Source organism: Cricetulus griseus, chromosome 2, assembly GCF_003668045.3.
Source record: "Cricetulus griseus strain 17A/GY chromosome 2, alternate assembly CriGri-PICRH-1.0, whole genome shotgun sequence".
In the NCBI taxonomy this organism is placed as follows: domain Eukaryota; kingdom Metazoa; phylum Chordata; class Mammalia; order Rodentia; family Cricetidae; genus Cricetulus; species Cricetulus griseus.
In genome coordinates this window covers 169,514,531-169,541,365 of record NC_048595.1, presented here as the reverse complement: position 1 = coordinate 169,541,365, position 26,835 = coordinate 169,514,531, and the positions used below count along the sequence as shown (strand labels likewise).

Below are 26,835 nucleotides of genomic sequence, written 5' to 3'. Positions count from 1 at the left end.
TCATATTAGCCACCTTTTTTTTGAAAAAAAAATAAGAAAATGGAATATTATATATTCATTCTGTCCATGTTGTTTTTTAATTGAATCATACATTGTAAATGATATCCCACAGTGGCAATCTACTTACCAATATTACTCAACTGCATTTGGATTTCTTCCAAATTTTCTTTCCATTAGAGGATATTTTGATAAACAGCGTTTATCAAGGTTCTATAGGATCCACACACACAGTTTGATTATGACTGTATTTCTAGTTCCATGGACATTTATTGAGCACTTACAGTATGGTATAGCATAAAGTGAATAAAACAGGGCCCTGCTCAAGAGATTTTGCAGACTAAGATGATACTAATCATTTGATACTAAAGCTTTGATTGTGGCAAAACTCCTTTATGTTGTGTTGCTGAGCTGATGATTTATGTTTTCCAAAGGCCAGAACTCACAATGACAACTGTAACAGTGACTACAGAAGTCTCTCCAAGAGGTAAGACAGAAGGTGACTCTGTCTTGTATGGATCTTCGTCAGCTCACATTATTGAAGAAACCGAGTATGTGAAAAAGGTATGAGGGCATCAGACATCATATCATGGTATTTTTATGATGAGCACCAGTATGGATCAGTGGGCTTTGTGTCCTCATCCATGCAATGCCTAGAAAGGGGTGAACTTCACTTGGCTTAGGACAGCTGACAGCTTCTATTTAAACATGGCTAGTCATTTCTTCTTTACAATATAAACCTGTGTCTACATGGGAAGCAAAATGATTTTCTCCACTCAGTGGAACTGAGTAATGGCCAGGACGGTTCAGTACACCTATCAGCATTTAATTCACACCCCACCACTCGCTGCTGGATTTCCTGCTGTTTTATGACCTCCCCTGGTGGTTTCCTGAATGTGGATGCTGTGCTCCCAAGTGGATGTTTATGTTTCCCGCTGATTCTAGCTCCCTCTCTTCACCTGGTTCCTAAGTGCTAGCTAGTGCCAGTGACATCTCTGCAAGTGATGTCATTAATAATGTAACTTATGAGAAATCCACCAGGAAAAGAGCTAAGAAAGGATACTCACATAAACTGTTATAATGGATAGAAAAATTCTGACACTGAGAGTTTATAAACTTGTTCAGATCAGCTAATTAAATTACCTTGAGCTGTCTAATAATTCAACAGGTTAGCAAGATTGGAACTCAAACTTCATGCATAAATTTGTATGATCCTTTCTTAGGGTTTTTCTGTAGTAATTTTATAGTAATTACTATGTAGTAATCATTTTGTAGTAATTACTATGTAGTAATTATTTTGTAGTGATTACTAAGTAGTAATTGTCTTTTAGTATTACTAAACACTAAATTAGTACTAAATTATAGATAAAAGTGAACAAAATGCACAGTTTTTAAGTACTAATTACTAAATTATTTTGTAGTATATATAATTTAATTTGGTTTGTCATATTTTAGGTTTATCTGAAAAAGAGATATAAAACAAAACACTTATTTTCATCAACCTAAATGATATTAACTTAAATATAATTTTGGTTGGAGGCTAATCTTTAAATGTGACATCAGGATATATATGTAAATAAAGTGCTCTGTAGCTGGTATACAGAAAGAAAAATGCATCTGGAATTAAATGTCTTATAAAAATTAATAAATATTTTCTTACAGATTCGAACTACCCTGGAAAAGGTCCGAAACCACATGTTTAAAGATGAAGAAGAACATGGCAATGAAAATTACCTACTAGATGCAGAGGTAATACATGCACCAAGATTCATTCCTTGCCTTCTTTCAGAAAATTAACATGAAGCCATATAGATTTCTTATTCAATCAACGTTTCTGCCCACTGTTACTCATTGAAGCTGAGCGATAAAATATTTCATGAATGTCTAACATCTAAAGATATATCTATGACATGTTTACTAGGGATGTCATTAGAAGAATCAGATCAGAATGGAACATTGAAAACAGAACATAATTATAAAGTAGATGGGAAGACACCAGACCAAGGGGAACACACAGTAGCAATACCTTTCAGAGACAAAGTTTGCAAGTGTGCTAGGTGGGACACAGCAACTGATGGGTTTGAATTGAGTGATGGGTTTGCTGATCAATATGCTTAATCACCTTTCCCTAATTTCAGTAGCATCTTCATGTACTTAAAGTCTCTTTTAGCTCAAATTGTACCAAATTAAGTACCAATAGAGCCAAGAGCACCTATCCCATTAGCGTTACTGACTATAAACCATGGTCACACATCATACGAGAAGGTAGTATGTGCTACATAAATACAGTCTCCTTATGTCACCCTCAACTTCCCATATAACATGACTAGTGCTAGAGATTTTCTTAATTGCTCCAAAGTTGGGGAAAAAAGAGATTATATTGAGGTGTGGCAGAGAAGAATATATTAAAAATCATTTTTGGCCTTGTGGAGTTTACTTCTAGAATTCCATTGGTGGTTAGACATGATCCTAGATTTGAGAGTACAGATCTGGATTAGACGGACTCAGTTACATTTGACAGGCTATTGTGTTGGTAAAGTCCTGAAACTAGAGCTGGGTTTGGCACTTGAGCAGGAGGACAAGAGACCTGCTTGATTGAAACAGCAAAACTGTATCTCCAGAATAAATAATAAAATGCAATACTTTTGAAAGTGGAGAGGATTGGAAAGCAATACATAGAGAATACATAGAGATGACAGATGATCTAAAGGCATAGTGATGAATTTCCCAAAGCTTGGGTCTTTGGAACAAGAACCATCATGGAGGTTGAAATGGATAGGAGAGAATTAGGAGGAAAAGCCATAGAGTGTAGAATCCCTGAGGGCAGGTAGAAAGAGTAACTGTCCAGTGTTGTCCATGGGCCATGTAAACTGAGAACTGGCCAATGGAGACTGGAAACATTGAAATGGATTTTTTGCTGACTGTCCCGCGCCCGCTCTGTATTCCTCGCCAGCAAGAAATACACGCAGGACACTCGGATCCTTCTGCAGACAAGCTTTAATGCATTAGACTGAACAGAGACTGAGCAGAGACTTAGCAGAGACTGAGCAGAGACTTAGCAGAGACTGAGCAGAGACTTAGCAGAGACTGAGCAGAGACTTAGCAGAGACTGAGCAGAGACTTAGCAGAGACTGAGCAGAGACTGAGCAGAGACTTAGCAGAGACATTAAACCAAGAAAACCATTCCTATATAAAGGCTGACCAGCCGCCTGGGACGTATTACCCTATGAATGGCTTCAGCTCCTCAGGCAAAAATGAGCCACGGGATAGGCAGAGATCAAAGGAATGGAGATTACCCAGCGCCTGTGAAGTAATTCACACCTTGGTGTCTTCAGGCAGCATTATAATGCAGGAACCGGCTTCCTACATATCACCCTTTTTTTATTAATTAATGAAAAGGCTTTATATTATTACAAGCAAATAGGTCACCCATATGTTGAGGGATAGAGGCAGGGGTTGACCTTCCCAAAATCAAACATTAAGACTGTGTACGGGAGTCACCATCAGGCTGTTAGCTTGACCCGAAGTACTCCCGACCTGTCCTCTGCCGTTTTTCTGGGAAAGGGGGACTGGGGCAGGTAACCCTTATGCAGGTCAACGTACCTCCCAGAGAAGCCTGTATAATAGGCAACTCTGTGCGATGCCTATGCTCAGCATCCCTCTTTGGGGCTGCACAAACCAGACACTCTACCCTGTGCAGTGAGCCTAGGCTCCGGGTGTGCAAGAGCTGTCTGGCCGGCGGCCTATTGCTAGTAGCCAAAATATAAGCGCTTGGGTGATCTCTTGGTTTGAGCCCTGGAGCTTACATGCCAGCCAAAGAAGTAACAGCAATTCGCAGGCGGCTGCATCAAACAATTATATCCACCCCTTTTCTCACAGACCAGCCAAAAATAACAGCAATCTGTAAACGGCTGCATCAAACAATTACCCCCACCCCTTAATCAGTTGCCATCTCTCCGCCAAGGACAGGAGTTAATCTGGATAACAATAGCGGCTCTCAACTCCCGGGGGTAGAGGGTGGAGTTTCGACTTTTGAAGGTCTGCAGAGGCTCTTCAGGTTGAATCTTTCTGGGATCCACAGGGGATTCTCTTCATCCTGTGAGAAAACACAATATCGCTCCCCTGGATCTTATGAGAATAGGATCCGGGCCTTTCCAAAAATCAGTTAAGATATCTTTCCATTTTACCATTTCCTTTTGGCCTTTTAGTTTTTGAGGTGAGACGCTTGGCCCGAGCGTCAATGTTAATGAGGCTTTAAAGCCCCAGGCATTCCAGGCCTTTAAGAAGTGTTGAATAGCAGGCATGGCCTTTTCCCCTATCAAAGACTGGGAAAGCCATCTGCAATTTTCTCCGCTCCTCTGATGGTAAGAAGGAGTCGGTTCCAAATAGTGGGTGTGCTGATAGAAGTACACCCGCTGAATTAACAGGCGATGGCCTCATATTTGTTTTTACTTTTGGCAGCTCCTCCTCTAGCTCTGCTTCCTTGTTAGAGTCTAAAATCTCAGAGTCTGAGCTGCTCAGCTCCAAGGCTTCCAGTTTCGTTGCAGGGCAGAGGCTAGGTTCCTCATCTCTCCTAAATTTACCGGGGTGTGACCGGCCATTTCCCATTCTTTCTCCCTTCTTCTCTGTCTCTCCCTCATCCAGCTGAGCTGTTCCTTTTAAAACTTTATCTCTTGAGCTTTTAGAGTCATCAGAGCTATCAAGATTTAAAGCTTTATACACTCCGTTGTCAGTAGACATTCCAGGAGGTCTTTTTTTCTTATTTGTTGCTGTATACACTCCCTTGTCACTAGACACCCCGGGAGGTCCTTTTTTCTTATACGTTGTAGTTTCTCTTCTTACACACACTCCCATGTCACTAGACATCCCGGGAGGTCCTTTTTTCTTATATTTTATTGTTAGGCGCGCCCCATCTCTCATTACATTCGGTTTCTGATATGTAATTCTGGACTTCTTTAAGATTGTTATAACAGTGAGAAAAGTCAAAATAGCTCCTAGTAAAAGCATAGAAGCCTCTATATTAACCTCCCACAATAGCAACATTCCCAAGCCAAAGTCTAGAAAAATCATACCTCTCCGAATTTACCACCCTGCAGTTCTGAATCCGCCTCGTTAGAGGGGTCTCCGTGGTGCTGGAGATGTTAAGATTCCCGGGTTTCGGCACCATATGTCCCGCGCCCGCTCTGTATTCCTCGCCAGCAAGAAATACACGCAGGACACTTGGATCCTTCTGCAGACAAGCTTTAATGCATTAGACTGAACAGAGACTGAGCAGAGACTTAGCAGAGACTGAGCAGAGACTTAGCAGAGACTGAGCAGAGACTTAGCAGAGACTGAGCAGAGACTTAGCAGAGACTGAGCAGAGACTTAGCAGAGACTGAGCAGAGACTGAGCAGAGACTGAGCAGAGACTTAGCAGAGACATTAAACCAAGAAAACCATTCCTATATAAAGGCTGACCAGCCGCCTGGGACGTATTACCCTATGAATGGCTTCAGCTCCTCAGGCAAAAATGAGCCACGGGATAGGCAGAGATCAAAGGAATGGAGATTACCCAGCGCCTGTGAAGTAATTCACACCTTGGTGTCTTCAGGCAGCATTATAATGCAGGAACCGGCTTCCTACAGCTGACCTTGCTAGGAGTATCTCTGGATGAATGGATAGAACATGGTGTTGCTACAATGTAGGGTCTTGCTACCATGTAAAGCTTGGGTTGCTGGCCTGGCAGCATCATCACCTTAAGCTTATTAGGTTTGTACTGTCTAGGCCTACACCCAGACTTCCTAACTCAGAATCTACAGCCCTTTACCATCGGCTGACACCTATGAGAGTACTGATCTAATTATTTGCAACTATCACCACAACCAGTAATCTACCTTCAGCAAGAGTCTATCTGTCAATTATTCATTAGTAAATATCAATGGTTAGGGAAGGTATGGTCTGAAACACACACACACACACACACACACACACACACACACACACACACACACGGCTGAGGATATACTATGTATACATTATGCACTTCACGTTTTGGTTTTGTTTGTTTATTTATTTGTTTGGTTTGGCTGTTCTGGAACTTGCTCTGTAGATCACGCTGGCCTCAAAGTCACAGAGCTGCCTCTGACTCCCAAGAACTGGTATTAAATGCATGCACCACCACTGCCCAACTCATAGTTTTTATTTCTGAGCTATAGACAGTTTATTGTAGTAGAAAAATTGTAAGTTTTGTCGTTAAGCAATCTTAGACTCCAAATATGGTTTCAAGGTTACTTCTGTAGGTGTAACTTTGGTGTACTAGTTAGCTTTAAGTATCAATTTGAGCCATCTTAGAATCATCTGAGAAAGGAAAGTCACCTGGAGGATTGCCCTGATCAGATTTGCCTGTATGGAATTGCCTTGGTGGTTATTAGATGTAGCAAGTCCAAGCCCATGGTGGGTGGAACCATTTCCTGGGAAGGTGGCTTTGGGTTATGTAAGAAAGCTAACTATGCATGGGTTTGTGAATGAGCCAGCATATGGTGTTAGCCATGCTTTCAAGCTCCCACCACAGACCCTTCACTGACTTCTCTCAATGATGCACCTGGCAGTTTACACAGATAAATTCTTACATCTCCCAAATTGATTTTGATCAGTGTGACTTTTTTTCCCCAGCAGCAAAATCAAGCTGGAACAGTTTAATTTGTGAGCTCTAATTTTAAGTTTTCTTACTTCTGTAGAGAGTATAATGCTTTCTTCTTTCTGCAGCATCCAGGCAAAGAAGTGTGTATAACATCGAAGAGATGACATGGTGCATAATAGGTGCTTAGCAAGTAGACATTGTTATCAAAACCGCAGGGTGTGTGGAGTTGCAAGATAGTGTCTCTCTCTGCCATGAAACAAGGTGAAAGATCAGACAGTGCAGATGGTGATCAAGATATTGAGCTCTTGTACTTAACTTGCATAAACTGGACCCTGCTCCTTAGTTTCCACGTCTGTGAAACTGGTGGGCTGAGATGTTCTCTAGTTTCTTAGTCACCTCCACATGCCCATGAGTCTATGTAGATTTATGTTCCAGGTGCATTTTCAGGCAGCATGACTATGCACAGGATTACATTGCAGTGGAGCTCTAGTCTGACATCTCTGATTAGAAATTTAATATGAAGTGATGGCAAGGAAAAACTGTTAACACTGAATGTTAGCAGGTCCAACTCTGTTTCAGCAAAAATATTTTTTATAGGTGTGATTTTAATTAATCCAGTCTCATGGTTATTATTTGCTATACACAACACCTTTAATAATGTATTTAAAGCTGTAAGAAAAATAAAAGGCAAAAGGGATGTTTCTTCTCCCAAGACTCTTTAAATTCAGCAGACATGGAAGCTGGCTCTTTTGTATAGCTAGATTTAATCATCAAAATTTGAGTTCAAAAAGTTGCTTTTGCAGGTTTGGATCCTCTTTTACTTATGTAGTAAATGATAATCAGAGTTGCCAATGTTCAGCGTGGTCTTGTTGGAGGATGTGTGTCACTTTGGGGAGAGGCTTTGTGGTCTCCTTAAGCTTAAGCTATGCTCAGTGTGCACGCAGGGTCCTTCTGCTGTCTGCGGATCCAGATGTAGAACTCTCAGCTAGTGCTTTCTATCTTTGTTCATTTCAGCAATCTGGAAACTTTCAGAATGGCTCAGACCTCACAACAGACCCCAACTCTTTGGATTTTCTCATGGAAAACATGAGAAGAAAAGACCAGCAGCTCCTAGAAATGAACAGAGAAAACGAAATGCTGAAAATCAAGGTACAACTACTAAGAGCTCACAAGTAGTTAGCATTCATCGAGACACCCACACACCCAGAAAGCCAGCAATATTCGAACACATGGCCAAAATATTGGAATGTTGTACAAATTAAGTCTTACTGGTTTATTTTGTAGACTACTTTTAGTATTAAAGAAATCTTTTGAAGGTCCATGAGTATAAATTTTGAATTATGCAAAGGTAGCAAGTTCTGGAAGTTTTCTGTGTGATACAAAATCTACAGCTAACAATGCTATAATGTCTACTTACACATCTATTAAGGGAAGAGATCTTAGACTAACTGCTTTTAACATAATGCATTTTTAAAAGATTTTGCATCTGTAAGAAATATCAGAGCTAGGGAGATACCTTAGTCAGCTAAGTGCTTGTTCTGCAAGCAGGAAAGCCCGAATAGAGTCCAGCACCAACCGCAAAAGCTATGCATGAAGGTGTGTGTTTCTCAGGAGTTGGAGATAGGAGGAGCCCTGGGGCTTCTGACCACACATCCTAGTCTAATCTGTGAGTTTTAGGACATATTCCATCTTAATGGGGGGGGAGATAAGATTAAACTCCAAGGTTGCCTTCTGACTTCCCTATGCATGTATGAACTTTGCATCTGCACCCAAACACATGTGTACTTGGGAACATACCCTCAAATCCAAATACTGGTTCCAACCTTTATTATCAAATGCCTCATTAACTGTTTAATTAATCTGTTGTTGAGTGCTTTATATTTCCCCTTTGGGATTTATTTTATGTGTAGCCTCACAATGATTACCTTGGTATGCAAATCTCAATAGCCACCCTTGATCATTTCCTTAGGTTATATCCTTGAAAGATGAGCACTTGCACTTCATTGCTCTTACTACTCCAATCTTGTCCCACTTGGATTTCACAGAGCTGCATTTATTAGTATGTAAAGAACATTGGTGATAAGAGGCTTGCACCCTATGTGTGCTGACAGGATGCCATTGGCCTATGCAAAGCACTTGCGTGCATACCACTAGGGTTTGGCTGCAACGTAGCAGGTGACCACCTTCAGTGCCCTACCAGAGACTTTTGTATTTGACACTTTCCTCTTACTAAACACCTGCAACTTCTCTCCTACTAATGATCTGGAAGGGGGCAAATTGTAACTAGGGACTGCTTTTAATTGACCATCAAACTGTTCTGCTTTTAACTCTTTTTATTCTGTAATATCTAAACACGCAGGGTGACTTTTTATTTTTCCTAGCTGGAAGCTTCCCGAGAAGCAGGAGCAGCAGCTTTGAGAAATGTGGCCCAGAGATTATTTGACAACTACCAAACACATTCTGAAGACATGAAGAAAAAGCAGGAGGACGGTAGACGTTTACTCCAGGTACTAGCCCCAGCTGTAGATCATGAGCTGGAGAAGTCACCCAGCCATGTGTGTCTTAGTGATGTACTGGGTGAATGATGCTACTTACAGGAACAGGTATATGTGTTCTTAAATTATGGGCCCAGTCCTAACCTGAGTGACTTTGCCTCTTTTTTTTTTTTCTTTTCTGAGCCACATATGCATGTGTTCTATAGTTGGAAGTCAGCTGAAGTCTCCTCCCTAATGAGATCACATCTTTACTGTGACTGACCTTTAGCCTGAGCTATGTATTTAATAAGCAACCTTGGGATACAGTGGGGGCAATTAGACTGCTTTTAGGATATTTTCCTAAAAGAAAGAAAACACTTTTAATTCAATATACAAGATACTATATTTTTGTTCTAGATAACTATTAAAAACAAAGGTCTAGCAAACTTTTTTCTGACCACAGATCAACAGCCTCGAAAAAGAGCAGACATTAAAGCAACGTGCTGAAAATCTGAGTCAACTTTCAGAAAAACTTGAAGAAAAACATGGTCAAATCATAGGACTAGAGAACCGTGTACAGAGGATGGAAAACGTAAGTGCCTGGTAAAGCAAAGACATTCCATCCAGACAGTGTCTAGGGCAAGTAGAATGACATGAATTGGACATCTTCCTTGGTGTGTGGATTTGTGGGGGTGATGCACAATTCTTTTTTTTTTACAATGCTGCTTTTCCCCTAGACATGTCATGGGACCTTCTCTGTAGTTATTGGCTTGCCTGGTTTCTCCTTGTAGTCCATGTGTCTACTGAGTGGTCTGTGAAAGAAATAATGGGTTAGGACACAAAGCAATCCTGTTAGGAATAATAACCGAGTGGATCCCTGTTACCTAGCATTTATCAGTCTAATAATAAATAAATTAGAGTTTACTAAATCTAGATACATTAGAATCCGTGTAGTATCTTTTTTTTAAGCGGTCCATGACTGCTTGGGGTTTATAAGAAACGGTGGCTACAAAATGTTCAATAAAATTGTGACTATTAGAACTCTCAAAGGGTCTACTTAGGGAAGAGCAGCAGAGAGCAAAACTGTGAAAGCCTCATGGAATTGTTAGCACTCCAAATACCGACACAAATAACATAAATTGAAGTATGTGTCTTTGAATTCAGAATTCAGACAGAATAAGGAATATAATCTTTTTCTAGCAAAACAAATGGGAATCTCAGAAACTAAATTGAGACTGGATAAGAATAGAGTCTTAGGCTTCTAGTAAATTATGTCTCCTTCATCGTCCCTCTTGTTGTATTCCTGAATAGGTCCCTAATCTACTCAGCCTCCACTTGATTGAGTTTTCTGAGGTCTTTGCCACTATGGAACTTTCACTTACACCTTTCAGAATTATGCAGGTTTCTGACCAAAAGAATTTGAATTCGTTTTTAAAGTATTTCCCAATAATATAATTAGATAACACTGTGACTGTTAAGTCCAAGTGAAAGTCATGTGGCATAGGACATGAGCACAAATATAACAGGACCTAATAATAGCATTGACCTACATCTTTATTATGCCGTGGGTCACTGTTGTCATTCCCAGAATCACCGGATCCCTTGCAAGTTTGCTTACTCCAAATGCCAGTTCAGGATATTTGGAAAAGCTATAGTATTTGTTAAGTGCCTGATAGTGTTAGAATATTTTATATTTCAGTAGATGGTTTGAGGGACTAAGATACCACAGTGCATATTTTCATTGAGGGAAAAAAGACAGTTCTGTATAGCAAATAGAATTATGGAATCAAACAACTGATTAACCAACTTGAAATGAGAGAGCAGAATTGCGATTACCATCTCTAAAACCCAGAGCAAGGTTAATAGCCACCAGTGGGTATATGAAACTTACCAAAAGAACAGTGGAAGAAAGTCTCCTTTTCTAGCAAGTCCAGGAGTTCAGTGCTAGGCATGAGCTCTTATCAGACTCTTGGGTGTGTTTATTCTACTAGTACCCGCCATGTGATATGCACAGCCAGGCACGGGAGATATATTAATATTTGTAAATGAACTAGAAATAATCACTATTTATGATGATTACAATGTATGTATGTAACTGAATTGTGCTGAGTGTAAGGAACTTTCCAGATTTCCTATTTTAATTCTCCTAAGAGTCCTTTGGAGAAGCTGAAAGCCCATGTAAGGTAGGGCACTGTGAACAAGAGTGTTGATATTGGCCTGTAATTGTGATTGCCTTTCAGAGCTCTGTGACACAGTAAGTAGATAGGATGCCATGCTCAGCAAGGCCATGAGACACCCTTCCAAAATTTATTCTATAAAATTTATTCAGGAATAGCTAAAGGAGGCTGTTGGGGTCTCTCTGGATAGTGGAGTAAATGGGGATTGAATAGAGGAGCACTGTGCAAGGCTGTTGTTTTAAAACACATTTAGCATAACGTTATTTCATATTTTCCAAACAAGTGTGGAAATAAGTAAAATAAGCAGCGAAGCTTGGTGACACCTTCTTGGGCTCAGGAGATAATGAGAAAGCAGGCTGTGTGGAAGTTTCCTGGGTAGGGAATATTGGAATAAAGAAGAGAATGCTGAGCCTTCTGTATTAGTGGGGGCAGATGCAAGTTCAAAAACGGAAGTGAAGATAAAGAGCACACCTCCTCAGAAATACTGAGAAATACTGCCCTAGCAGTGGCTGCTCCCTGAGAAGGATTCATTTGCTACTCACTTGAGCAAGGCCTTGCTCCAGTAAATAGCCATTAGTGCTGTGAGGTCTGGTAATGAAGACATTACTTAAAACCTCCACCATCTGTCCCCACTTTAATCAGGAATGCGGCGAGAATGAATTCCGAACACACAGCAAGAAACTAGCAGAAACTCCCTGTAAGAGCATTTTAGCATGGCATATGTTCCTTTTGCCAGCAGTGTGATTCTGTTGGTTCACATTTGTTTGCTAGTGTCATTGATTTGGCCCCACTGCAATCTGAGGGCTCAAAAGCACTTCAGAGACCACCTACTTCCTTATCATTGTTTTATAAATGAGGACAGAACAAACAAGACACCTTTTTATAATCTCGATTTCTACTTATAACCCTTCCTATGACACCCACCTGTTTTATAATCTGGGGCCAGGTAAATGGCGTAGTAGGTAAAAGGTGCTTGCAACCAGGCCTGCCAGCCTGAGTTGGAGCCCTGAGGGCTGTAAGGTGGAAGGAGAGAACTCCTTCCACAAGCTGTCCTCTGACATCCACACGCATGCTGTGGCACACGCACACACACAAGAAGTAAATAAAAAGGTAATCTTTTTTTTTTTTAAAGAGTATATTCTGGGTTGTTAAGAAATTCATATATTAACATTGACCACACCATAAATCATGTCCGTTTTGATCCATGGGAAATAGTGAAGTCTTGAATTCTCAGAGGGAAATCTTGAACTCTCAGAGTTGAAGCAGACACCCATAGTGAGGTGTTATATATGTGAGGAAGGCACTGGAAAGAAGTGTGTGCTAGGCAAGGGTGATTTCTTGCATTGCCAAAGAGGGGTTCATGAAGAGCCCATGGCATATGCAAGAACCTGGCTAGTTCAGAACACATTATTGTTAGTTGCCTTGTCTCTGACCCTGGCTGCGAGCATTCATTAACCAAGAGAAAGTACGCATGTTCTCTGCACCCCACAAGTTCGTAATACATGGTCTGTGATGTTGTTCCCTTGAGAGTGCAGGCATCAACATCAGCCTCAAGGCATATCCACTATCTCTTGGGAATTATCTGCAGACACTTGAGGCTAACACGGACAGGGTTAATATGGAATCATTTCTATGAGGCAAGATTGCTCTGAGACAATAATTTAAATAAGTTAGCATAATTAATAGTAGCAACTCCCACAGGATATGTAGTAATTGGCACCTTTATATTACTGTGTATTGAAGTCCAACTATCTGCCAGGAAAGCAAGTAGGCTTCTCATCCCACACTAGTTGTCTCCACTCCACTTATTTAATCTTAACTTCATTTTAGGGATATTTATAAAGTAAAAAATATGGCTCATACAAATTGATAATACATTTTAAAAATTAATTTATTACTAATTTTGGAACAAGTATGACAGTAAAGTTAGTTTTCATAAGTCATTTATGGGCATTACGTGTTTGGAGCACATATGGATGGACAGAATACAGGGTTGTGTTACCAGTTTAGGTATATTGAATTAATATCCTTTAAGACAACTAAACTATAGCCATTAGGACAGCACTGGGGATGTTTTGAAACATTTCTAGTCAGTGTTGCCCACGCTGTCAAAGCCACCGTTTTTTGACTTTCTGCTACTTTTCCTGGTTCCCCCAAGTTGGCTCCAACCAGCAACTCAAACTCTGCTTACCCAAGCTTGGCCTTTTGTGGACTTGTCAGTTTTCCCTTGGGGTGAACATTTGGGTTTAATAATTAAATCACCTCACTTTAAAAGATACTCTTTCTCAGTCTTATAGTTTCTCCCAGTTCCTCATTAGGAAGTAGTTTTAACGTTTGTGGCCTCGATCCCTCATTAAGCGTCCATTTACCTGTTTACTACGTAGTGACAGATGCTGTGAGAGCAGGTGGAAACATCACAGTATGTGCAGTGGTGTCCTTGGATACCAACAATTCTCCTAATGTGGTGCAGAGGCAGGTGCAGCAGTAAGGGAATTCACATCAGGCAAGGCCATGCAGGCTTCTTACTCCAGATGTCACGGGCAAGGTGGGTGGGTGAGGTTGCATGGCAAGGGCTCCATTTTGGCAGTGGGCTGGAGAAGGAGCAAGCATTGTTATTCAAGATAAATGAGTGAGTTATGAAGACATTTGCTTATCTTGAGACAGGATCTCATGAAGCCCAGGCTGACCTTGAACTCCTGATCCTCCTGTCTCTACCTCCAAAGTGCAAAGATTAACCACATGCACCACCATGCCCATGATAAACAATACTCACGACACAGCTCTGATTTCCTTTGAAAACACAAAGAACGTTGCCTGGCCAGGCTTCCCAGTGGCACATTGTAATTGCTCGGATGAGATGAGCTCTGAGGCACAGACTATATTTCTAGTATCACAAGACACAGCTATTGTGAACAGTTTGCAAGCACACACACATACACACAAACAAAAGCTGTATCTTGTTTTCTCCTAGGAAAAGAAAACACTCCTAGAGAGAAAATTGTGTTTGGAAAGCAAGCTGCTGCAACTCAAGTCCCATGATGTACATTCGAAAAGGTTTGAGAATCTCCCTCCTAAAAAGCAGTATCTGATAGTTCTCCTGTTCATGGGTGTGCTGGGCTGGAGGCAGGTGGGAGCAGATATAGTAGGGCGGATGCAGGGAGAAGGGATGTCAAATACCTAGGATTAACAGACATGCGTCCCATTTCTTACCTATGAGGGACCAGGGCCCAGACTACAGCAGGGTCCCAGAGCTTACTTGGAGAGTTCAGTCTTCTGAAGAGTGAGTCTGTTACTTCTCCATCTATTAGAAGATGTTGGAGGTATCTTTATGCTTTTATCTTTGTGAATGGGTCTCTTCAACAGTCTACAGCAAACTGGCTAGTCATTATTAAGTGAAACTATGATAGCCTGGCACTCTTCAAACTCCATAGAAAATGAAAGAAATACTATGAAAAGCAGCTGCAGTTTGTTGTGGCTTGTTCATAGTCATAGTTTTCAACCTATTATGTCCCAGTCTTTATTCTGGAGGCTTATGGTCACCACAACAGCTGTCCTGCTCAGTTGCTCCCAGGAAATCCTCTGGAATGTTAGGACCTGGCTCATACCACATTTCCCTAGATTTTTCTTTTCCTTTTGATTCTAAGCTTGGCTGTGGGTCACTGCATCTGCTTCTGTCAGTTACTGGATGTAGGTTCTATAATGACAAATAGGGTAGTCAGTAATCTGATTAAAGGGGAAGGCCCTTTCGGACACCCTCTCCACTATTGCTAGGAGTCTTAGCTGGGGTCATCCTCGTGGACTCCTGAGAATTTCTCTGGCACCAGCTTTCTCCCTAACTGCATAACGGCTCCCTCTATCAAAATATCTCTTTCATTGATTTCCTACTCCATTCCTTCCCCAATTCAGCCTCCTTAGTCCTTCATGTTCCCATTCCTCATCCCCTCCCATCTATCCCCCTCCACTATAGCCATGATATGTCCTGATGTCAAGATAACAATACTCTATTTCAATGTCTTAGCTCAACCATCTAGGAATTCAGTCACTATGTTATCAGTGACTAAAGTATTATGAGCCTCTGAGGGACTCAGATTTTTATTGTACTTTATTTATATTATATAGTCACAGACATCCTTGACTTCCACTATTTCTCATTCCTTTACTATTAAATCTATATTCTCTTCTCTTTTGTTATACTTTGTGCTTTTTGTCTGACTGGTAACTATGCATTTTGATCACTTATGACAATGACAAGAAAAAGGATGAACTTTAAATTTGAATAGTCTGTCATACTAGCCTGCTATTTTTCCTATCTTCCTCTCTGTGAATAAGCATAGAACCCAAGAGACATATGATAGCTATGTATCACTGTTCATCTTGGTAAAAAAGGATGACAGAGAGCAGCTCAGGCATTGGCATCACCTACAGATAGTCACTAGTTAAGCTTATTTTTGGCTTTTCTCTTTTCTCCCCTTTTTTGTTCTTTCTTTCCTCCTTTTGCCCTTAAATATAAAGGTCTTTCTCATGTAACTGAACTATGAACTTACATAATGTTCCTTCTTTTAAGAGTGTAGGTAGTCTGAGTTTGATGATTTCCTTTAAAATCAAACAAACAAAAACAATAATAAGTGTCTTGTCTGCCATATATGAGCAATTCATATGGAATTCTCAAAATATTCTTGTGGAGGTTTTCGAAAATTCTTGGGAAAGCGAGTGCTCTGTGTTTCCAGAAAGGTAACTGAACATCCAGTCTTATTCCATTTTCAAGTTGTAGACATCACAAACACTCATCTTCCTACTTACCTTTGCTGAGTTGTGTGAAGAGGCATTGTTCACTTTCCTGGGTGACAGCAAGAGTGAAATCAGTATGAATTGGATTCAACTCTGAAGTTGAAGCAATAAAAGCTTGGTAAATGCACCACAAATTTGAGATATTTCTCCTAGTCTGAGGTTGGATAGACATACAGAAAGTATAGAGAAGAGCAGAGCTATTTTCTTAAAAGTAGTATTAACTTCATATTGTTGCTGCTATCATCTTGTGTAAAATATTTTGAAGTTCACAGAATAGCTACCTTTGCATTATTGTAATTCCTTCTAGTGGCTTCTCAAGAACAAACTCTGTACTCCTAAGTGCCTAGCTTCTCACAAGATGTGGCACTGGTTTGGCTTCAGTGCTCCCATGCATAGCAGAGTCTTGCATATTGCCATGGAGGGCTTTGATACCTATTCTTTCATTTCTGGAAACTTCTCATAGCCTCTGAGTCTAGTTTCCTTACCCCTCTGTGTGGCAATTAAGGAGAAGCCATGGAAGAATGTTGCTTACTAGGTTGTTTTCATGGCTTTCCCTGCTTGCTTTCTCCTATAACTCAGGAAACCTACCTAGGGATGACACTGTCCTAACATTCTGGGCCCTCCAACATTAATAATTTATCAAGAAAATACCCCACAGACTTGCCTACAGGCCAATCTGATGGAGGCATTTTGTCAGTTTCATTTCTTCTGCACATATGACCCTACCTTGGATCAAGCTATTAAACCCTAAGCCATACACATGTGTGGTAAAGCCCTTTGTCCCAACAGAGCACCCAGAGTTCTGGCTCCTTACCACCCAGAGGAAACACAATTCTGAACACTAACTAGGCCATTGTTACTTGTTTTCTTCTTCACTGGAGGAATTTTAAAATTTTAACATTAGCTTCTGTATTAGCTTTCTGCTGATACTCAGACCCAGAACTGGGCTTTCTGAGACTGTCCTCAGTTGAGACTCCCATCCTCCCATCCCCTGAATCTCATCGACAACTCTCCCTCCCAGCAGACTATGCATCCCAAGACATCTCAGTCCCCCAGCTTGCCTGGCCCCAGTCTCCCTGAAAGCCAAGGATTGCTGACTCTCTGGGTTTCCACTCCTCGCATTCTGTTTAGACTGTTTGAACACTTCCAGAGTCCATAGCCCTTGGTGGGGGTCTGAGTTCCTCACCCCTTTCTTTGGCATGTAAACCTTTCTCTGGGTGTCATGAAATGTCCTCACAAGCTTTCTTTGCCCTGGCAAGGAAGCTGCTCATGCTGAAGCCCAGAGAGAACTAAAATCTGATGTTGCTGTGCACTCATGTGGTGGCAGCCACTCCTTGAACATGACTTTTAGAAATGATGAGATGTCTGGGAGCTCATAGCCTGGTCTGTTTCAATCTCAGAAGCATAAACATTTCCATGAAGAGCAGATATCCACTCATTTCTTTTGCAATAGTTCTGCCCATGAACATGGAAAGAAAAGCCAGATTGACTATACATTTAATTGCTGATATTTCCCATTGCCTTGCAAGGTTTACATTTCTGCTGGGGACTGGGTCTTTTAAAGGACTGTGCTACAGAAACAGGGCCCCTTGTTTTCCTCTCTATGTGCTAAGTAGGCTGGGCTCTTGAGCTTCTAGCCATTTGTCAGTCTCAGCCTCCATGGCTGTGGAAACTCTGGGATTACACATGCTTGCTACCACACACAGCTCTACATGGGTCCAGGGAATCCAAACTCAAGGCAAGCACTTTCAGTCACTGAGCCATTTCCCTACCCAGAAGCAGCTTTTGACCTGAATGTGTATCTTATTCAAGTTCATATGCAAGCAGAGCACAGGGCTATTCTTTTTCATGTTTCTTGTATGGTACACGGGTCCCTGGGACCTTTACTGCACAAGGGTCAACAGCAGGAGGGTAGGGCCAGTGTAGCAAAAAGTCCTTCACTCCTTCCTCTTTTCTGTGCATTCTCAGTTGCCAGGATCTTCAAACAGAGATTTCCATCCTCCAGGAGCAGATCTGTCATCTGCAGTTCGTGATTCACTCCCAGCACCAGAGCCTGCACAGTCTCATCGAGGAGGTCAGAGCAACATCAGGTCGATGGCAGGTTTACAGTGCAAAGACCACACCTGGGCATTTGGCAAGCTGAGTCCTGAGACTCGCCTTCCCACCAACATATCCTTTCAGTTTCTCAGGAAACCTGGCTCTTTCCTATAATGTCAACACCTGTCAGGTTCTAGATGAAGAGAGTTTGAGAAACTGTGCTTAAGCACTCTTTAGATATTTAAGTGATTTTTATACAAGCACAAATGTTCTGAGTCAGATATGCTCTCTGTTATAGAGAAGACTGTGCATTAGGAGGTTCAAACCTTTCTTAAGTAATCAGGTTTGGGTTGTATGTGATATTGATTTTTTCAGTATTATATAGATTGCTTATGCCTTGCATATGCTAGTTAAAAATGCTAAACACAGTCATATCAACAACCCTATTTTACAGTGAATTTGAGATAGTGTCTTGTTTAATTGACCAAGGTAGTCTGGGAATTGCTTTGCAACCCAGACTGGCCTTGAATTTGGAATCCTGCTGCCTCAGCTTCCTGGGTAGCTGGCATTCCAGATACAACCAGACTTGACTATTACATTTTTATATCCCCATAAGCAGTGACTCTAGGGAGTATTTTAAAAGCAGGAAATAGCCTGCACTTTGTTCCTTGGCAAGTTCTGCAGGATGAGCCACATGGTACTAACTGCAGCCTTCCCCTACCTAGACACCTGTTGGGTTTTCTGTAGGTAGGTTTCTCCTATAGATGAAAATGGAGGGTAGAACCATTTGGTAGTTATCTCCCTGGGTGGCAATTTAGCTTGTGAGAGGCCTGCTGGCTCAGCTCATGCTGTGGGATTGCATTTTTTTATTTGATGAGCATCATTCTGACCACAGAAAGCGGTGTAATTCTTGATTTACTTAACTATTCCTCGTGGTCTGACAAAATTTCCCAATTGTTCTTCCTGGTTCTTAGATGGAAGGATTAAAAAATACTTTAAAGGAACAAGATAAAAACATTGAAAATTTGAAAGAAAAGGTCAACATCCTTGAAGCTCAGGTAAGAAGAGAATCTGTACTGTCTGTTTCATTGTTGGTACATGTGTGGTTATGTGTGCATAAGTGTGTGCCTGCATGTAAATGATACATTACCATATGGGTATACGCTTGTGTATGATTCTGTGCCTGTGTGACTTTGCTTGTGTCTCTGTAACTACATTCGACTGTGTCTGAGTGTACATGTAACCTGGTGTACATGCGTGTGTCTTTAGTGTCTTTATCAGTATATATGCATCTACTGTGCATGAGAAATTATAGCTTACTTTCAATAACTACTAACTTGTGACTAAAATTTTCCTCCATTTTTTATTTAACTTAGAAACAAGATTGTTTTACATGTCAATCCCAGTTCCCTCTTCCTCCCCTGCTCCCCTGCTCCCCTGCCCCCCCCACTAACACCCTACCAATCCCATACCATTTCTGCTCCCCAGGGAGAGTGAGGTCTTCCATGGGGGGGTCTTTAGAGTCGTGACTAAATTATTATTGAACAAATGTATTAACTTTTCATTACTAGCTTTACACACTAAATAAATGTTAAAGGTTCAGCCACATTTTCCATGGACACTCACTGTTTTGGCAGAACAGATCTTGTGCTAGAAGCTTGGTCAAGGCTGCCCTTGTTTAAATTTCTATAGCCAGATGGTGAGGCTTCTTGACTCTTTGTTCCCACACCTTTTCCTGGCCTGTGATGACTTCCTCTTCTATTTTTCTTCATTCATTCAAAGCTGGCTTTCCAGCTTTGCCTCCAAGCTTAATTACATCTCAGAATCTGCTGAAATTGTCGTGCTTTTCAGTGTTTTTAAAACTCAGTGTAAAATGAGAGGCTTTTCTTGGGCGTTGGTTAGACAAGTGGTGTGAGCTGGGTTTCCTTCACAGTAGAAGACTCTCCGTGACTGCAAAACCAAGAGCTTCCCACATGGCAGTTATATAAAGAACTGACTTTTAAAAAACTTAAAGTAATTTTACAGTTGTATTAAATTATACTTGTTTTGACTTAACAATTCATCATGTATGAGCATTTTTTAAATTAAATGTTATTGTAAAGACTTAAAAAATCAAAACAAAATAAAAAGAAAACAGAAGCAGCATGTTTTAATTTCCTGTGATAAGGAATGATTTTTGTTCCCATCCACTTCTTGTCTCTCCTGCAAACCTTTTCCTGGCTTTTCATGGTAAATTCCATCTGTCTCACAAGAAGCACAGGAAATCCCTCAGAAAGTGGAGCCCCTCCAAGGAAGATTTTTGTCATTCAATGAGTTTATTTTAACTTTTCCTAGATGCTGTGCAATGATTTAATTGTCTTGGAGGTCCAGAGGTAGAATCAGGAAAGTGTGTCTCTTTCCCTGTTATTCTGTCTTTCTATTCCCGTTTCAGGCAGACATTGTGGAACCCCGCTCCCCCGAGTTAGTGGGGACATAAACACCTGTGCTGCCCCTCATGGGAGCAAGTGAGCTGGCTACAAACTCTTGCCATTGATATCACAATACCCTTCAGTGCTTGCTTGGATTCTCTGATTATAGCTGAACCCCAGGCTCTGTATTTTGTTTCCATTCATAAACAAGGCTTAGAAACATATAGCAAGTGTCTTTATGGTGTCCAATATATTTTCTTCAGTAGATAGATGTTTTCCTTGTCAGTAGCACAATCATTCCCTTGGAGCTTTAAAAGACCAAGCCTTATTAACTAATTGGCCTTGAATGTACTACTCAGGCAAGGATCACCTTGAATTTCTGATATTCCTACTACAACTTCCTCCTGAGTGTTGAGATTGTAGGCCTATCTAAGGTTTATAATCTACTTGGGGTGGAACTCAAGACATAGTGCATGCCACACAAACACTATGCTAGCTCAGCTACTTTGTCTTAATTCATTTATTCAACAAAACATTTTTTTTTGTGTGTATTTATGTACCCAAGAGTGCAATTACTGGGTGAGGCTTCCCTTAACTTCATCTAGTTTACATTTTAGTTGAGGACATAGGGAATAAACAAATGATCTTCAGGAGTATTATGTGCTTCAAGGAATGCTAGGACAGTATTAGGAGTGAGAGAGGAACAGGGCAGAGAGGCATCTTAGAGCAGGTGATGCTTATAGAGCTGTCTAAATTCCAGTGAGTGATGAGCTATGGTGAGTCAATTCTAAGCATACTCCTAGTATGTTCTTCTCTACAACTCCTAACCTGGGTGATACATACTAGAGTGGACCAGGTATCACTTAAACTATAAGCCTGCCACTGGCTATGAAACTGATCAGATATCTACATTGGCTGATTCCCCTCAAAATGGTAACTTTTTAAGTGAATAACACTTCTAAACATACCAACTTTATAAAGCATGTAGACAGTATCATCTTATCTGCCATACTAAAGACAGGTGTCTTCTTTAGTCATACTAAGCAACTCTTTTTTTTTTTTAACCATCAAGTTACTCCAGAAGAAAGTCTGTCTGTCTATCACATTTTGAAAGTGATAAAATGAAATTTCAAACAGATAAAAAATGATTTTAAAGTTGCTCAGGGTCTTAGTTACTGTTCTCCTCTGAAGAGACTCCAGGACCAGTTAGCTTGATCTTGTGCAGGTATTGTGTATACAGTCATAGCCACTGTGAGTTCATATGTACAATGGCCCTGTCATGTCTAGAAAACCCATTGGTCCCCCCTACCTCTGGCTCTTACAATCTTTCTACATCCTTTTTCATGATGATCCTTGAGTCATGGGGAAAAGCAGTATGAGGTCGATGTCCCATTTAGGGATGAGTGCTCCACATTTTTTTATTGTCTGCACTTTGACCAGTTATAAGACTTTGTTAATCATTATCTATCACAAAAACCAAGCTTCTTTGATGATAATTGAGAGATGTACTAATTTATGGATATAATGACAAATGGGGAGGAGTTCAATACTATGTTCATTTAGCAGAGTAATAGTAGGACATTTCCCTTTGTGGCCTATTACCTACTGATCCATGGGGTCTTGGACCAGGTAACAGCACTAGCCATGAGTTTTGTCTTGGGAGTGGACTTTGAATCCAATCAGAAGGTGCTTAGTTGCTCCCATAACATTCATGTCACTATTTCACCAGTGAGCATATCTTTTGAAGTCAATTGTTGTAGCTTCCAGAATTCATAACTAGGGAAAACTCTTGATTTGTTTTCTTCCTCAGTAGAGTACAGAGCACCTTCCAGCACATGAAAACTAGACAATAGGGATGAAGCTTCCAGGTCAGTATTAGTTAGGTTTCTTCATGTTCTATAACTCAGGTATGTGGTGTCTTCTTACCACCAAGTTCTGGAGAGTAACCAGGAGCAAAGGCAATAGCCTGCAACTTTTTTGGGGGAGGGGTCTATGATTTAGTAGTGACCAAAAGCTGGAAAAGAGGTAACCCATGTCTGACAATGTTTTTTGGGAGTTGATAATATATGGCAACTCTCCAAAGGCATTATCTCCCTGTGTAGGGCTCAATTCTGTAGATGTGTATGACTTAGAAAAATCTTGGCTTCAATTACCTCTGACCTTTCAGTTGCTAATTGGCAACTCAACATTGGTGATTTACATTTTTTAAACTTTCACTTTCCAGATATGTGAAATGATTATACTAGCACCTGTCAGTCTCACTGGGAGTAAGTTCATTGCAGTTATTCTCTTAGAACATAGAAAACAGATACACAACTACACCCTGAAAGCTGGGTAATATAGCAGAACTTCAACTTTTCATGAAAAAATTGATAAGTAGACTAGTATAATAGCTATCTGTCTGTAAGTCTTAACACCCATGATGGAGACTGTCTGAATGAACAATTTACATAACTTTACCTCATTTCAAGTCTGGGAAGAAAGTACTCTTAGAATATCTGTTATGTTGATGACAAAATTAAGCATAAAGAAGCTACATAAGTTAAATGACAGCCCATCGATGGTGACTGACTGTACTGGAAATTGTACCTGACAACATCTTCTCTTACCTACTGTCAACTGTTATAGTGTCTCCCAGAATTATATAATTATATAATAATACCTATCAAATAGATTTAAGATGTGATAATATGTGTTTTGTTTCTTATAGTAACTTATATAAGAGAGGCAAGACTGATATCTTTACCAGGAATATAGACATGAAAAATATAAACTTTCAACAATAAACTTGAAGATGAAGATACCATGAACCATTAAGAAGAAACTGAACCTATTTTTACAGGGTTTATAATCAAGTGGTTGCATCAAAAAAGATAATTATGCAATCAGTATCATGTGTTCCACTAGGAGTATTTTCATTTGCCCATGAAGAGGAATTTCTGTAAATTCAAATAGTTCAGAGGATGGATTTCAGAGTATAAGAGTATATTTTTGCCCCTTGGTACATTATATATATAGTTTTCAGGGTGCATTTAATATTGTTTTCCTTGCTTCTAATGAAATAACCACAACAAACTTACTCTATAGGCATGAGGCATGTGTGTGGTAGAGTGGAGATGTAGACGATGTAGGCAATATGTGGATTTGCTCTCTGATCTCTGCACCTTTTGCCTTCCAATTTTAGAATAAAGACCTAAAAACCAAGGTGGCACATTGGAGTGAAACTCCTAAGACATCAGTATCTAAGGCTGTCTCTACAAGGTAAGGTCTCTCTCCCTTCAGCCCCATCTTCCACCTTAAATCATATCTAGAAAACCCCTGAAAGAGATCCTCAGAAGTGTGTCTGGCAAGTTACTCTAAACCCATCAGGTTCATAATGAAGATCAATCATCACACTATCTATTGCCTAAATACTGTTCTGAATTGTTCATTTTATACACTGCTGCATACTGGAAGGTGGATATATCAACACTTATTAAGTAAGTGCATGCAGTGAATATCTTTCTCCCCTCTTTTCTGCCTTAAACCAAGCCCGACCTTAACTTAAGCCCTTTTTTTTCTCAAGTATTACACATAAATTTCCTTCTTCCTCAGCTGCTCTGCAATTTGTGCCATTAGTGGATAATTTAATCACTAGTTGTTAGTACTTACTAGAATTTTCTTGTCATCTGTCAATCAAATACATTGTAAATATTCCCAGGAAACCATGAGGTCCTCCTATTTCTTTTTAATTTTCTTACTGCTAAGAACATGTAACTTCAGCAACCAGCTACCAATGGATGATTTTAAGCAGTGATGATGACCCAAGGAAACAATCAAAATGATACTGAAAATCAGACAAATTTCTTTGTGTATGATATTTATTGTTGTTGGCTGATTCAGAATTTGGGCTCGAACCTCATTTCCATAAGCCTTAGGAAATGATCACTTAAGAAAAAGCATAGCCTGTAATTACACGAATCATTTAAAACATGATTAAAAACTTCCTGTTGTAGCTGCTTTTGAATTTCACTGTCTGGTCCCTACAGGGAAGAATCTCATTTTCTTAGACTCTTGGGCACAAGGCCTGAGGTGGAAAATCAGACTCACTATGATTAACATTAGTCTAGGAATTCAGACAGATTCATCTCTCTCTCTCTCTCTCTCTCTCTCTCTAAAACTCCTAGCGACAATGATTCAGTTTGCTGATGTACATAATTAGAGAGTAAGGATGAGGCCACTTTGAATCATGTCCTCTCAGATTCCCATCTGCTAAATTCTCAAACTTGTTGGTCACTAGCATGGCAACTTCTAAAAAGAAAGAAATGAAGCCCTAGAGGCATTCAAAGAGGTGGGCTTTCCTGGTGAAGGGAGGACGGTCAGTGTTCAGTTCCCTGCCTTGCATAACCCTTTCTTAGACCTTGGTGAGCTTTCTGTCATAACCAAGCGACTTTGACACTGTAGGGAACAGGACCAGCATGGCGTTGTGGAGGAAGCACTGGCTGTTTCTCTTTACAATGACTTTGCATTGATGCTGCAAATCTGGCTGGTACAGGGTTGTGCTCGTCTTTGGTGGTGGCTTTTAGCCACAAGTAATTAGAAGCTCTAGATTTTACTTTTTTTTTGGGGGGGGTGTTATGGAGAAAAGGTTTCTCTGTGTAATAGTCCTAGCTGTCCTGAAACTCACTTTGTACACTAGGCTGGCCTTGAACTCCCAGATATCTGCCTGCCTCTGCCTCCCAAGTACTGGGTTACAGATGTGCATCACCATTGCCTGGCTTCAAGATTACACTTTTAAAGAGATTGTTTTCTTTCTATGACTTACAAAAAGTCAACTAAGGGAAATTTCTTAATTGAAATGTTGAAACTGGACATTCTCTGTGTTTTTTTAATAGAAATTACAGTGTTAAGGGCATAAAGTCTGATCTTTATTCTTAAAATAGCTGCTTCAAGTATGTAATTGAAATATGGCTTAGTAAGTTAAGCCTGGATTTGCCAATATACAACAGAATTTATATATATATATTTGGTTTTTTGAGACATGGTTTCTCTGTGTAGCTTTGGAGCCTATCCTGGCACTTGCTCTGAAGACCAGGCTGGCCTCGAACTCACAGAGACCTGCCTGCCTCTGCCTCTCTAGTGCTGGGATTAACAGAATTATAATTTGAGGGTGATACATTTAAAACTTGTCTGGACAAATTAGTCATATTCCCCCAAAACCGTGTTCTATTCTGTATCTCACTATATATACACAACATTTTTAACCCCTGAACCATTAAGGCATAGAGATGTTTCTCATGCTCAATACAAGAGGTGATCTACTTGAGATAAGGGTCCATATTGCAAAATAAAATACATGCATGCATATATAAATTTGTGCATATATGCATAAGCACATAGATGAATAGTTTTACATACTAGACTCACACGGTAAGCGAGAAGGTTCAGGCTCCTAGAAACATACAGAATTGCATGCAGCACACTTCAGGAACAGGTGTTTGGGTTTTCTCATCTTCAGTTTACTATGTTGCATAGTTCCACCAAGTGGGAAGGTTCTAACTCTCTGCTTCCTCCCAGTCCTCCCCATACTTGTCCCATCCAACCAAGCTGAAATTGCTGCTGCTGAATACCTTCCCAGTGTGATTCCCATGGGGAATCCATCACAGTAAATACATTAATGGTTATCTGTGAGATCAGATTTTACAGTATGGTGGCAGTTGAGGTAGGGATGATGCTGGTATAGTCATTGTATTACTAGATTATACCTTGTTCCACTCTGATAATGTATATTGTCTTCTCTGCAGCGAATTGAAGACTGAAGGTGCCTCTCCCTATCTGATGTTGATCAGGCTACGGAAGTGAACGAGCTGGATGAAGTTCTGATGGAGAAGAACTATGAGGATCTAATTTATTCCTTGAAATGCAGTTTTGGTTACCAAGTTAAAATGACATCATGCCAGTGTTTATTTAAATATAACTTATTATACATCAGTAAAATTATAGGAAGGTGATATTCCAGGTAATTCAACAGATGTCTACTGGAGAGACACTGTTTTTTTTCTTTTTTAAAACTTAAAAGGCCAGGAAACCAGGTGCTTTCCTATGATGGAAGATGAATTCTGCTTTAAACTAAAAAAATGTGAATCCATATCCTCAGATATTTTACTAAAGGGACTCATTTAAGGTTTTCAGAGTTGAGATTTGATAGCGATTTTTATATGTATAGGTGAAAGGAAGTATGTAAATGTGTATGAATGAATGATGTTGGCGTTTAGAGAATAAACATCTTACTATAACATAGTCTCAGCTCCTGGCCGGTTGTTAGTGGGAGAATTGATCTCTACTGATTTATAA

General features: G+C 40.2%; 1 protein-coding gene across 1 annotated transcript; it reads left to right on the top strand.

Moving 5' to 3' along the window:
• Nucleotides 1-444: 444 nt before the first annotated feature.
• Ccdc68 (coiled-coil domain containing 68) lies at nt 445-26,743 on the top strand. The gene is made up of 10 exons (XM_035440071.1): nt 445-561; nt 1,660-1,746; nt 7,633-7,767; nt 9,000-9,125; nt 9,556-9,684; nt 14,241-14,323; nt 18,026-18,131; nt 19,069-19,152; nt 23,687-23,763; nt 26,286-26,743. Exons 1-10 carry the CDS (start codon nt 445-447, stop codon nt 26,341-26,343), a joined length of 1,002 nt encoding a protein of 333 aa, XP_035295962.1. The 3' UTR covers nt 26,344-26,743.
• Nucleotides 26,744-26,835: the final 92 nt, after the last annotated feature.